Below are 13,966 nucleotides of genomic sequence, written 5' to 3' on the forward strand. Positions count from 1 at the left end.
CGACACCTCTCTGTAAGGACATACTTTTCCAAGTCGGTCTAGCAAGTGTGGCTAACCCAACATTCTCCAAACTTGAAGCACGTTTATTGCCAAAACTTCCATTTGAATGCACACCACTAGAGGATTCACTCGTCCCTTTTTCAGGTGAAGTTGAAGATTCACTAATCGATCCTGACCTGGGAGTTATATCGCCAATATCGCCTCGCGAAACGCCAGAATCAGTCCTTCTCGAACTGTTGGATGGCTGGCGATGCACAGACACAGGAACCCTCAAGTGCGAATTCGTAGGACTTGCAAAACCTTGACTTTCTTCTTCGTCATAGCAATCATCCATTCCTGGAGAAAATTCATGCATTTGTAAGTTCTCGTAGTCTCTCCTCATCAGTTCATTTCCATCTCGAGGCCGAAGTCTCTACAACGGAGGAAAACCTAGTTAGTTAATCGCATAATATAAAATTTGCAGCATCAAAGTTCACTATTCTGACACATTAATTATACGACTCCAATAACTGAATTTTGATAATAGTAATTTCTTACGTATAATAGATATTTTCTTCAATCATTCAACAAAAAATAACAATTATTGCACTTTTTTTTTATTTATTTTATGCATTGCGGGTAAAGCTTTGAAATATTCAAAATAACAGTAAAATTAAACAGTTAGTCTATTCTTCATTTGAAAGTTATGCTTTCTTTGGCAAAATATAGCATGATTCATCCTTGCACTAGAACAGGGTTTATTTAATTTTGATTCCTACCTTGGTAAGTAGTCCATCTTCTCCATCGCCTTCTTCGCGAACAACTGTCATGTCTCTTAAAGTAGCATAATCACCATCATCAGAATCTGACAGTTCTTCAAACTTTACATTCTGTTTTTTGAATCTCCCCGTGACTTTTGGAGACTTCTTAAGTGATCTGGTTCTTTTACAAGTAGCAGAAGAACCAATAAGTCCGTCTTGGAAAATTACTTTATGCTTAGGCCCCGGAGATTTCCTTTGATTTCTATGCCAGGTAGATGCCCTTTCCGAGTCTTTCGGAGGTGGGGGCTTTGGTTTTAACCAATAAATATCATCATCTTCTGAAGGCGAAACTTTTGGTATGGAGGCCATTGACTTGTGAACAACACTTAAAATTGCTTTTTTGGAATCTTTTTCTCTAACTTGGTAAGTTTGCCCGTGATCAATTACCAAAAGCGGAGCTTCTTGTCCACTTCCTTTGAATCCATTCAACTGCAAATCACCACTTACTGTAGCTGAATTAAATACCCATTGATGCTTAATAGTCAAGATGAGCCACAAGACAATCCACAGAAAGAGGTGAACAATAGTACCGGTTACACCAGCCAGTACAGCTCCATCTAAGCTTCCACAATAGAGAAGGGTATAGTCATACATTAATGGACCAGCACATAATGCAGTTGCTATCAAAGCAACGAAGGCGGTTAAATGAGGAGCTACTCCCCATAACCGTCGTGATTCTTTCTTCCATCGAATAAGTTGACATTGTACCCTACTGTCAACCCATTCATTATACTTTTGAAGGCCATAAAAATAAAGGGCTGACCCTGAAAAAGTCAATAGTGCACTGTATACCAAAAATGACAAAACTGCTAATTTAACATTTAGAAAAAGAGGACTAAATCTTAGCAATACGTCTCTCGGACCACAAATATGCACTTTGTACAGGATAGCGAATCCGGCCATTGCTAGCAGTTGTTGAGAGGATGTAAGTAGTAGGTAGCAGCTGAAAAGTAGACCAAAGCTTTTGTTGGCATTCCAAAAAACTGCTGGATATCGAACAGCATAAACTAAAAGTGCAATTGTATAATTTATGAACTCAGAAGAAAGTAAGGTGTTTTCTTCCATTTGTATTTCTGGCCTTAAAGATGGTCTTGGTGAATCATCTCCTTGCTGCCCCCATACTTCTGTTGCGTTTAATGTAGCTAAAAATCTCAGGGTTACTAACCGGTCCTTATGAGTAATGAGGAAATCCAAGTCCGTTCGCCAAATGGCTCCTAAAAAATAACAAAATTTTTAGAAGTCTATCGAGACATTTTTAAATATGTCATAATATTAATTTTAGTAAGAAAATGTATCATTAATAAAAATATACATTTACCAATAAATAAATGAATTTCAATAAAAGAAAACAATTTTTTGCTTAGAATTACTTTTACTCAAGACGAGAGAAAAATCACTTAAATAATGGATAATTACTTCAACATTATTTTAATCAACCACAGGATAAACGAAATTATGCCGAAGATTTTAATATGCAGCTTCCGCAAGAAGTTCTTCCTTGGAAGAACTATAGAAAGCTTCATTCGTTTCCTGTCTCACTTTGAATGAATATGATTTGAATATCCTTAACAATAAAGAAATGACCTTAACGCTAACCTTTAATTGCTTCAAATGATTTACTTGATGCCAAAGCGGTCGAAAATGGTGTAACGTAAGTTAGCGCTGACGTTTGAACTTGACTAATGTCATAAAGGCAATTAGGTCAACGTTCAATGAACAATACTAATATGTCTCACAAACAATAGAATAATTTTCGACTGAGCAGCAATAACATTTTACAACCATTTGTCAAAGAACTATGAGCTATTAATATCTTAACAAATCATAAAGAGCAATGAAGATTAGTTTTAGCAAATACGTTTGAAAAATGATAGTTTTTGAAAGCAACAACAGTGTTTTAAAACAGTGGCGTATTATATTTTTTCTGCTAGAGTCAATACTTAAAATTTCTGTTATTAATATAAAACCTGTCAATGCTCGAGCAAAAATGCATCTTTCTACGTAAGAAACTTTTTACCACCACTAAAAGAATTTTAATAAAAAAATCAATTAAAACACTTTTTTATCGACTTTTTTTTAATCACCCGAAATCGAAATTTTGTAAGAAAATAGTTTATGGTTTGTAAAAAAAAAGTTACAAAAACGATGAAAACAAGGTAAAACAGAATTTTTTTTTTTTTTTTTTTTGATGTTGTTTTGAAAATCTTGATAATTTTACATTACAATTTTATTCCACCGTTTGACATTTATACAGTGTAGGTCAGGGCATATGTGATCATTGTATATTTTACTGTGTTCACATGTGCATAAGCGAAAAATCTTGAAAAATTCTTCAGTGATTACATTACCAAGCCTTACCTATTAGCAAAATTCTTATATAAATGGTTCATTTTATGTTATTGGTCTGACAATATCTTAGTTTTAGCAGAGGTTATGTGCAATTTCAACACCGTCTTCTTCACATGAAAATATATTTCAAACTGATTAATAAGCTAAACTTAATTGTTCGAAACCATTTTATGACCATTCACGTGAATTTATGACTAATATTTTTATTATAGCTAGTATAGAAATTTAGTTACAAGCTTTTAAATAATGGGCTTTTGTCGTGTCGCGTTACCATTTAAGAGTCCAGAGACCTCTTAAAAGATCACTTACTAGACATAATATATATAACCACCTTAGTCGATCATAAATAAGATTAAATAACGAAAATATTATTTTCTACGATCAATTCTTCAAAGAAGAGCGAAAGAAATGCGTTCTGTTCCTTTCTGAGATTGTATGGTCACGGTAAAGTTCCTTAGTTAAATACTAGAAATAAAATAGAATAGTTTAAATTTTAACTGGCATAACAACTTTTTAAAAGTTAAAATAGTTGTAATGCCGAACAACGATTCGTCGGCACCCTGCTAAACTAACGAATGTGAAAATTGGCACTTTTCGTGAGAGCCAAAACAATATTTTTTTCCACGTGACGCGTTTAGTTACTTTCAATGTTTTAATTTTTTTAGATAACTTTAAAATTGTCGTTTGAAGTAAGTATAACCAGTAGGTAGCTTTTTGAGTACAAGGACAAACCATCAAACTTGAAAAACGAGAATCGCGATTTTTCACATTCATAAGTTTAGCATGGTGCCGACGATATATACAATTCAACTTGGTGGGAAGAAGGGGGAGAGAACAAATGATGCAGAGAAAAAAAATTAAAAAATAAAACAGTTATTTAAAAATTTATTGTTGTATCAAGCGTATATCTTTCTCTTTTTTTTTTTTTTTTTTTTTGAACGTAATATCCGAATTTATAAACTAAAAAAAAAGCCTGTATGAAAAGCTGACGCCCACAGTAGAGTTTTAAACACAATTTAGAAGCAATTAAAGTGAGATAATAGAAGTCGGAATTTAAAATTATAGTTCACAAGCATAGAAAAAAAGTTTCAGGGCAAAGAAAGCTCAAAGCAAACTATTTCTAACACCTCGCTAATAAAAATTCTCAAGAACACTCTTTTTCCTTCTTTTATAAAGTTATTAAGTCTTTATTCTAAGCCTTCTGTAAAGAATTAGAAAAACTGAAAAGAATGCAGATTTCATGGTTTCTTCATTAAATACTGGGGAAACGAAAAAACCTTTTCGGCGATATCATTTTCTTCCATCTCTTAGGAGTTCTTTTTTCTCCACAGATCCGTTGTGGACAACTCGGATTCCATGCAAGTTCTTAAGAAGAGAAAAAAAATATTTTCTCTTCTTCCTTTTTGGGTTTGATTAATCTGCGAAAGACTTTCCTCTTCTGCTTCTTGCGCTCTCAGCCTCTGCCGTTTACACACTCGGGGCCCACATACAGCCCTGGAGAAGAATTTGCCCAGCGCAACAAAGAATTAAAAAGCAAAATGCTCATTTTCCTAATTACATTTCTCAACGATTTGCAGAGCAGAGGATGTCATGACGTCATATACGGACTATCCTAAATTGCCTTAGCATAGGTGGGGGAGGGGGCCGTTGGAGAGGAGGAGTTGGACAATTAAACTCGGAAAGCCCTGAGCAACGCTTAGAGAACGGAAGTCGGGAAATAGCTGCGAGGTCTTCAGAATTGGCCTTTGATGATATTCTCAACCATGGGAGGACAAGTAATCAAAACCATTTTTGATGGCTGAAGATAGCTTTGCACTAGTTATGAAGTGAGGGTGTTTTCATCTTTTGAAATGGATTTCGACGAAAGCCGCTTCTATAATTCCCTCTTAGAGTTCATGAACTTCAGAAATGTTTGCTCATCGGAAGATTTTTCTGTATGGAGCGCATTTCGTTTTCAGTTTTATAAACTACAGAAGGATAAGAAGAAAATGTTAGAGCAATGTATGGCAAGTTGTGAAATTCATATCTAGCAGAATGTTTTAAAATATTTTGACACTAAATAGTCTTGGCACTTATCAGTCGTAGCTATTATGGCGGCAAAAAGATGCTTATATGTGCCGCTTATTTTAGTTATGCTTCTCTAACTCTTTATTCACAGCAATGTTATAAAAATTTCTTAGTCTCGTTTATGGGAATGAGGAGGGAAACAATTGAACGATGCATCACATTCTGATAAATGGGTGAGGTTTTCAATTTCATTCTTTAGGGTTTTTGTGAAGGATCTAAATCAAGACACATCCAACAAAAAATCAGAACCGTAATTTTTCTGCTAAAAATATTATGATAGACGTCGTGCGATACGATGTACATTAAAATTTGCTTGGAGAAATAATCTTATGATACTAACTTACGTAAATAACTTCCTAAGCAACATAAATTTTCATGCATAATTAGGTAATTAAAATGTTAAATCATTTTTCTTTATAATATCAATGCAAAATCTTGCGTTAGTTGAAAGCCCATTATTATTTTCTCTTATCCGCAACGATACATGTAAAGATAGTTAGACATAGTGTGTGTATCCATTATTAAGCATGAATCATGTAGCATTTCTATTTTGAAACTCTTGAAAATACTTTTTTAAGGTATTTTCTATATATATATATATATATATATATATATATATATATATATATATATATATATATATATATATATATATTTTTTTTTTTTTTTTTTTTTTTTTTTTTTTGACGAAAACTTCTTTATTTACTTTAACCCCCTTGCGGTTGGCCAGTCCCAGAATTACATGTTAAATAGTAATAATCATTTAAGAAATGATTAGATACGCATCAATACATAGAAACATTATGAAGTTGAAGCATGGGTAATTGAAAATGTAGAATTTTCCCCATAGGAATTCGTTTTGATGACGGTATCATTTTCGATTTGAATACGATTAAACTAGATCACACTTGTAGATAGCACCATATAAACGAAATAATAAAAATTCAGAGCAACGTTTAAAAAAAGTTATATAAGTAAATAATAAATATACATTGAGAATATTAATTACAATAAGCGAAGGAATTAAATAACCTTTGCGCAGAATATTTAAAAAAAAAAAAAAAAAAAAAGACGCTTAAAGCACAAAAAAGAAAATTATTTCTTTTATATTATTTTAAACTCTGTATTTAGTTATTTAAATTCATTTTCGCTCGTTCTGTTAATTTACTTCATTTGTTTGTTTTTTATTCTCTATCGTTCCACTTATTCAATTTATTTCTAGTCGGATTTTTAGAACGAACAATTACATTCTTTCACTGCTTGTTTCTCTTAAAATAGTATTCCAATACTTCTTCAGCTCAGTTAGCGTTTTCTATTGGTGTTTTTATTTGCGCTTCCAATATTTTCATTAGGTTACCGGTTATTCATTTGCTTTGCTGTTTAAACTACTTTCCCATCGTTCCTGTCGCACTTTAATCTGATTTTTTTTAATTTTTACTCAAACTCCAGGTGCTACGACCTTAGGATTATGGTTTAACTGGATACAAGTTATTAACAACGGTTCACAGAATATAAAACACACTTTCAGCTGATTAGGAGATTCAAAGTTAGATGCAATATTTACTTTTGAAAAATCCTTACGGAAGCCAAATAGCTATTGACACGTCTTTCATGTAGCTGGAATATTTTTTTAATATTATCTTAGAAGTGAAAATAGACTTACCTTTACTTAGGAAGCCATGCTTAATTAGCTGTGCTTCAATAAGCAGCCTGGGTAGTAAAAGGCACATTGATGCTGCAAGATGTATCAAAGGTGCAACTGGTCCTCCATGTTTCCATAAAGATTTAACCCATCGGCAACACTTTCTCTTGCGCAGATTTTGGTAGACAACCATATCTGGCTCTTCATCACCAACTTTATGACCATCGTTGGCGTAATTTCCGACTTTCATGAGGGCAGATATTACAAAAAATGGCATCAGAACAACAGCAGCTCCAATGAAAGCCACATAAGCATTAAGTTCGAAGTAAGGCTGTCCTTGTGGAGGCCATGGTAAGGAAACGTAGCGAGTGAACCTTTGAATGCTAGTTACCATAATATAAATTTGTAGCGCTATTGCAAAAACACAGTACCAAACAGACCATTGACTATTTACTCTTGGACGCTGGCAAGCCGCCATACCGTCTCTACGACCCTTTATAAGGTGACCTCCATGCGGCTGAGATACCATAGCTGTTTTTTCTTGTTGAGTTCAGAAAGGACACTAGTGTAATCAGCACAGCTGTGGTATAGTGTTTACTTCGATTGTGGTACTATATTAGTTGTGCATTATCTTGAAGCATGTCAGTGAGAGTTTCCACCAATTATTTATTTCATGTAACCTAAAACAAAAAGGAAACATTGAATTCGCTAGAATAATAAAATCGTATTTAATTTAAGCAAAATGAAAAATTAAGAAGATCAAATAATGAAAAATCATAAAACAGTTAGTAGCAGTATAAAACAAATAACAGTGTAAAATAAATTTGCATTTAGGTAGCATTTACTTCTTTTTTTTCACACTAAAAATATAACTCTTAAATAATGGGTAACTCTTAAAGCACGTAAACTGACCATTCGTGTGTATACTAAATAATTTTCATTTATTATAGTCTCATATTTTCACTTTTTGCAATATTGACGCAATTAAAGACAAACAAAACTTTTAACTTCATGAACTTCAGCAAAAATAAGATACATTTTCTTATACAAGGTGTCCGAAAAGTCCTTGACACATTTAAAAAATTCATAAAAACCAACAAATTATCGTATGAATTTGCGGTTTGCACCATAATACTTCACAGGTTCAAGAGTTTTTACGGAATCGAAAAAAAAAATGAAAAGGGGAAAAAAAGAAGAAACATTTAAAAGTTACTTTTAAATCGTTTTTGTTGACATGGAAAAACGCAAAAGGAATGAAAATTACTAAACGAAGAATTACAAGCATAACATATACTGACACCCTGGCTGCGAAATGCCTTTTTCCTTCTTTTTTACCCTTTTCTTTTTTTTTTCTTTTCTTTTTTCTATAATTTTTTTTAATGTGTCGAGGATTTTTCGGACACCCTGTATTTCAAGCTTTAAAATGACATGACAGGGTTTCTTATTTCCCTCGGCAAAAGAGAGATATATTATCAAGGAAAAACGTGATTAGAAATCTTGATTTTATTAGAAAATAAAAATATTGCAAAATATTTTATTCATATGAGGCAGTGAGAAGCAAAGTGATGTAAGTGGACACTTTCAGGTTTTGAGTAAAATGCGTTTAAAGGTAACATCCTAGTTCGGCTTTCATTTATTTTGTCTTTTAAATCATGTTGTACAGCAGCACCTACCAGGGCTACTAGTACTATCTCTTGTCCTAAGACAGAGGAGAGGTTCCCCTACCATTTGTACTGTGTATCTCCAAATATTTAATTTTGCGACTTACATCCCTTTGCTTCTAACTGCCTCATATATGTAAGCATTATCAAGAAAAACATGGTTGGGGAACTTCATTGCAAAAAAAAAAAAAAAAAAACAGAAAGTGAAAGTTCAAGAAAAAATTGAAGTTTTCATAGATTTTTAATATTTTTAACCGTAAAAAACTTCTCCAATTTCGCTGTTGGCAGACATCTTCTATCCGAAAAGCATTTGTCAAATTAACCATTGTTGCGGAACGAGCTACATGCGAAATTTGACAGATTTTGAGAAAGGAGTCTCATCAGCAGAGTAAAGCGCCCTAGTTTTCAGTTGATGTGGTAAAATGGATGGAAGAAAACTGAATGAAATTAGATTTTGTGCATGTGCACTTTCCTGAATGGAAATCCTCGACAAACCTTCAGGCTCTAATATGGCTGATTCCGTGATTTGTTGAAAAGTGCTTTACGTTTTCTCTCACCTATTTCTCACATTGATGTTCGAAAAACTGTAATCGACACTCTTTCATAACACATCACACCTTTCTCGTCATTTATTTTCTCGTAGCTTAAGAAAATCGTTATTTCTCTTTCCGGTTTTCTTTTCCAGATTCTCAGAATCGCTTCTTGTTAGTGAAAAGAACACTTTCCGTTCTCCTTTCGTAATTTAGTCCAAAAAAAAGTTACGGTAGAATAAATGGAAGAAAAACCAATATCGAACGGAGCTTCTCACTACGAAATTGAAACAACAGCTGTACGCTAACAGAGAAATTGCTGCAAAATAAAATTGAAATGAAGGGAAACTCCACTTTGCTTCAATGCTATTTTTAGGTAAAGGGTTTTGAGAAAATTAATTGAAATTTCAATTAAAAGGATTATTTCTTCTGACAATAAACTTTTATTTTTAATGTGCAATTAACATTATTACGAACATAAAAATGCAGTATGTTTTTTTTTAAATAAATATCGTCGCCTCAGAGCAACCGTAAGACATCTAATAGCAGAAACAAAAGTAAGTTATGCTACTGTTGCTCTTAGGCGACGGTATTTCAATTAAAAAAACAAAATTCTGCACTTTTCTTTCCTTATTTTTTTCTCAATGCTTCATAAAAATGAAAAACTGCGTTCATAACCGAATGTGAGTAATTTTAAAAAGGATTCTGAACATAAATTTCAAAAGCAAGTAGTTAGCAGACAAAGTAGCCCCATGATATTCATGTTCGAAAAAGAAGTATTTACTGTAATAAATCTCACACAACAGCAAAGGTTACTTTTTCATACATTTTACAACGAAACTGAACCAACAGTTTTTACGCTAACATAGAAATTGCTGGGAAATAAAAGTTTTACTTATTTTGGCTATAATCTTTTATTTTGGATATACAATGAACAGTTATGTGAACACAAAGGCAGAATTTGCTTACAAATTTACAAGTCCTTTATTTCCTCATTTTTTTTTCTCCGCGCGGTATCGCAGTAGCCATTAAGTAGCTGCTATTGTCGCAAGGTATTGTTTCGGACTACTGCAGTGAATATTACAGCACTTTGCTGAACATTTTACAAGGTTCTGTTTTGAACCAAAAATCAAAACGTACTTGTGTTTCGCCTCCGTTACATATAGTATTATCAAATTAATTTCATACAGATTAAAATGAAAAATTGCAGTACGGATAGGGAAAGCACATCCTGAATGGGGGGGGGGGTCGAACATACCATCTCTAGCCAGTGCTCAGGCTACGTAGTTACCGTAGTCTCTAGATCATAGATTAAAATATCTGTACTTGAACACGCATGCGCAGTCATTGTAATTTTTACTTACGTGGTTCTCATGAAAAAAAGAAAGTTCTGTTTTAAATTAACTTACTGAAAAGATGCAGCAAAGGTGCTATAAAAATTACAGCATTTTTTAGAGTTCCTTAATTACTCAACATACGATTTTAAAATAAGAAAAAGTATGTGTTTAAATAATGGTTTTTCAAAACTAAATTGAAAGATCGAAAAGAAAAAAAAAAGAAAGAAAAATGTCGTAAAAGAGAGAAATTTTTTTAAAAAAATCAGTAAAAAAATTACAACACAGAAAAATGAAGTTAAAGCGTTGTTATATTTAATCCTTTCCAAAGTAAAGACACTTTATTTAAAAGCTTTTAAAGTAGTTACAAGTTTCAACGCAACTTTGTACATAGGCAAATAGCTTTTGAAAGGAGAGTAAGGATGGAGAAAGCGTGTATGCTTAATTGAGTAAAAAAAAAAAAACAATAAGTATGCTTCAAAAATGCAGAAGAAAATTTAAATTAGGCAAACGAAACTAAAAATGATGTGAAGTACTGAAACAATATTTGAAGAGAAAAATAAATAATGCTAACTATTGCAGTTAATTCTCAATGCGTCGAAAGAAAGAGCGATTAATCAAGTAGGAATCCAAGGAGTGAAAGCTGTAGGCAAATTTAAAAAACATGATTTTAAAGAAAGCGAGAAGAAAGGAACACAAAAACATAAACTATTATGGATTAAAAAAATTTGCTTTCTAAAGCTGTTTCATTTTGTTCACTGGATTTTAAGCTTTCATGGCTGCATTTTTTAAGTTCAACCCACACATTTATGCACATTTTTTGGTGAAATTCAAAACATATTGTTGTTGATGTCGACATAAAATGGTGTCTTTTGTCAGACAAGATACATTTTCAAATATGTGGGCCCTTTAATATGCTAACATTAACAATAATTAAAGAAGCTATATGAGAGACAAATCATTCCAACTAAAAATTAGTTTCGACTTCGATTTGTGCGGTCCTTTTTCTTTCTTTTAGCAAAACAGCAATAGAATATATTTTCAACACATAAAAGTGAAAGAGCACTTTTCTCTGATGTTTCATACATCCACGAGATAGATAAAAAAAACTTTTTACCTGATCACAACTTATCCCATGACATGGATATTGCTTTTCTCGCGTGTTGTTGTAGATAGAAGGCTAAAAATAGCCTCAAGAAAACTCAAATAAAATAAAGCTTTTCGGAATATTACCATAAATTGCGGGGTACAACCGCTTAAGCCCAATTGGCGCGATTTAGTGGCGTTCAAATTAGGCGTAGTTGATATTTTCAATTGAACCCCCCCCCCGCCAAACACACACACACACACACACTTTCCATATATCTCCATATATTTCCCTTTTCCATCTTTTCCCATTTTACAATCTTGATCTTGAAGGATTCGATTTGTAACGGTGATACTGCATTTCTCTTTTATGTTGAAAACTGAATTAGTAGAAAAAAATATTTTTATTACTTATATATGGGAAAAAAAAAAATTTGAAAACACTGAAAAAATAGCTAAAGTTAAATTTAGAGCTCATCATCATGGCTACTTTATGAGTTATCCTTTTTAATGAAACCTTTTTTAATATTAAAGTGTGAAAGATTGAAACCATGTTGACTCAAAATAAAATTAATAGACTTTTTATACAGAAACGAACACCTTGTTTTTATAAAGTCATTGGATTTTTATTAAACAATTTATCAAACCAAATTCTTAAAAAAAAAAAAAAACTGGATGAAACTCTTATTAGCACAAGAATAAAAATAATTATTAATCCTGAAAATAAATCACAAAAATAGTGAATTTTTAACGAGTTCGTTGGTCTGAAAAAATATAATTCAGTCAAAATAATCGGTTTGAACTTTATCAGGAAGAGATTTTTTTTTTCATTTTTCAATCCTTGACAAAAATCAACTTTTCCTCCTTCAAGCCATAGCACGCGAGTAAGTACATGACATCTGTAGTCAGGTAACTCCCAAATAGTGATTTGCAGCTGCTAAAGTTTAGTGACATTGCCTCATCTACTCTTTGAGGGGAAGCGAAACACGACCCAACCCAAAAATCACGAAATTGACGCATATAGGAACATTCTCCATACTGAACATGAATTAGCAAAATTTATTCCCAATGCGGAAGAGAATAAATGTACAGAAACGTAACTCGGTTCAAACTCTCAACTGCTTGAGAAAATGTCAAAAAGGTTTTTAATAAATGCAGACTTATTAATAACTGGTGACTTATTCAAGCTACGCAATAGCTGGTGGGAGGTTATTGTGAACCATTAAACTGAAAGGGAGTAATTCTTTCTATCAGAGACTCTTTTGTGCTTATTTTTACATTTTTCGCTGGAATTTATTTTTTGGTAGCAGTGACAAAAAAAAGTATGGCATGTAGAAAGCGATATGACCCTGGATATGAAGAGAAAATCGCTTTTTTCGGCCATTCCCAAAATAAACCGTATATGGGATGCTTTTTTTTTTCGAACTGAGGCAGCTAAGGTACGACAAATACCTAAGCTTTGTTTTCATTACTTTGAACTAAAACTCAATTTAACTAGGATAGATTATATTAGCGTTTATATATATCGTTGCATCAAACACAAATTGTTAATTTCTGGGAATGAAAACCTCGAAGAGTGACTTTGGATGAAAGCAAAATGAAATAAGGGCTGTTTGATTCATGCATGAAATTGCATAAATTTGAGTTCTAAAGCATTTGCGTCTATGAAAAATCCATTTTTACAGAAACTTAACAATGAAATTATTAAATGCCGGTGTTTTTTCCCTGATTGAAAGTTTAACAATTCAGTTGATCATATAACTGGAATAAACTTAAAATTTATAGTTTTGGAGGATATATATATCTGTACCTCGGAGGAATACAACCTGTCCATTTTTTTTCCAAAAAGACATTACAGAGTTAAAATCCGCTTTTCTCATATTTCCTAGAGGCAAAGAGCACCAGGCATGTCCAAAACCAGTTATTAATGGATAGCGCTTATTTTAAAAGAACACCAAGTCCACTTTCACTTGGAGGGATAGAACACCATGTAGTTAAAACTACTCTCCTGTAAAGTTATGAAAATGGACATACTGTTGTATCCCTCTGAGATACAGATAGTTATTTGCATAGCACAACGCATAAAATGTATTAAAGAGCAAAGACACATACCCTTTTTTTTTCTTTCATATATTTAAAAATAATAACAATAGTAATTCAAGAACTTGCTGCTTGAGGCCGAAACAAAAAAACATATATCTTTCCCTCTTCTTTCATTCAACAAACTACTGAGAAAACCTCTTTTCCTGATCAGAAAATATCTTATCACGCGGAAATTGCTCCTTTTACATTTCATTAAGGACAGAAAAGTTGGAAAATTGTTTCATTCTAAAAGAGGCAAACAAAATAACAAATAAAGCAAAATGCAACCTTGCCGCAAAATTACCACCACGAATGTTGCCAATAAGGGAAAAACTCAGGCATCGTTATGAAGGCAACCAAAGCTCTGGTCTGACAACTCCTCTAAAGTAATGATAATGTGAAGAGATGTGATATA

At 32.7% G+C, this 13,966-nt stretch overlaps 1 protein-coding gene across 1 annotated transcript; it reads right to left on the bottom strand.

Annotated features, from left to right (window-relative positions):
• Window positions 1-341: 341 nt before the first annotated feature.
• On the bottom strand, window positions 342-7,387 carry LOC129218926 (protein tincar-like). Its single transcript, XM_054853247.1, has 3 exons — window positions 6,880-7,387; window positions 759-2,014; window positions 342-410 (listed from the first exon to the last, which is right to left on the bottom strand). Exons 1-3 carry the CDS (start codon window positions 7,385-7,387, stop codon window positions 387-389), a joined length of 1,788 nt encoding a protein of 595 aa, XP_054709222.1. The 3' UTR covers window positions 342-386.
• Between the last annotated feature and the right edge of the window lie 6,579 nt (window positions 7,388-13,966).

Source organism: Uloborus diversus, chromosome 3 (assembly GCF_026930045.1).
Source record: "Uloborus diversus isolate 005 chromosome 3, Udiv.v.3.1, whole genome shotgun sequence".
Taxonomy (NCBI): Eukaryota; Metazoa; Arthropoda; class Arachnida; order Araneae; family Uloboridae; genus Uloborus; species Uloborus diversus.

Bases quoted from the DNA above. Each gene is read 5' to 3' on its own strand.
- LOC129218926 (XM_054853247.1), bottom strand. From the start codon at position 7,387: ATGGTATCTCAGCCGCATGGAGGTCACCTTATAAAGGGTCGTAGAGAC. The intron at 2,015-6,879 runs GTAAGTCTATTT...GTTATTTTTTAG, and splicing joins GCATGGCTTCCTAAGTAAAG to GAGCCATTTGGCGAACGGAC. The intron at 411-758 runs GTAGGAATCAAA...TCCGTTGTAGAG, and splicing joins AAGATGGACTACTTACCAAG to ACTTCGGCCTCGAGATGGAA.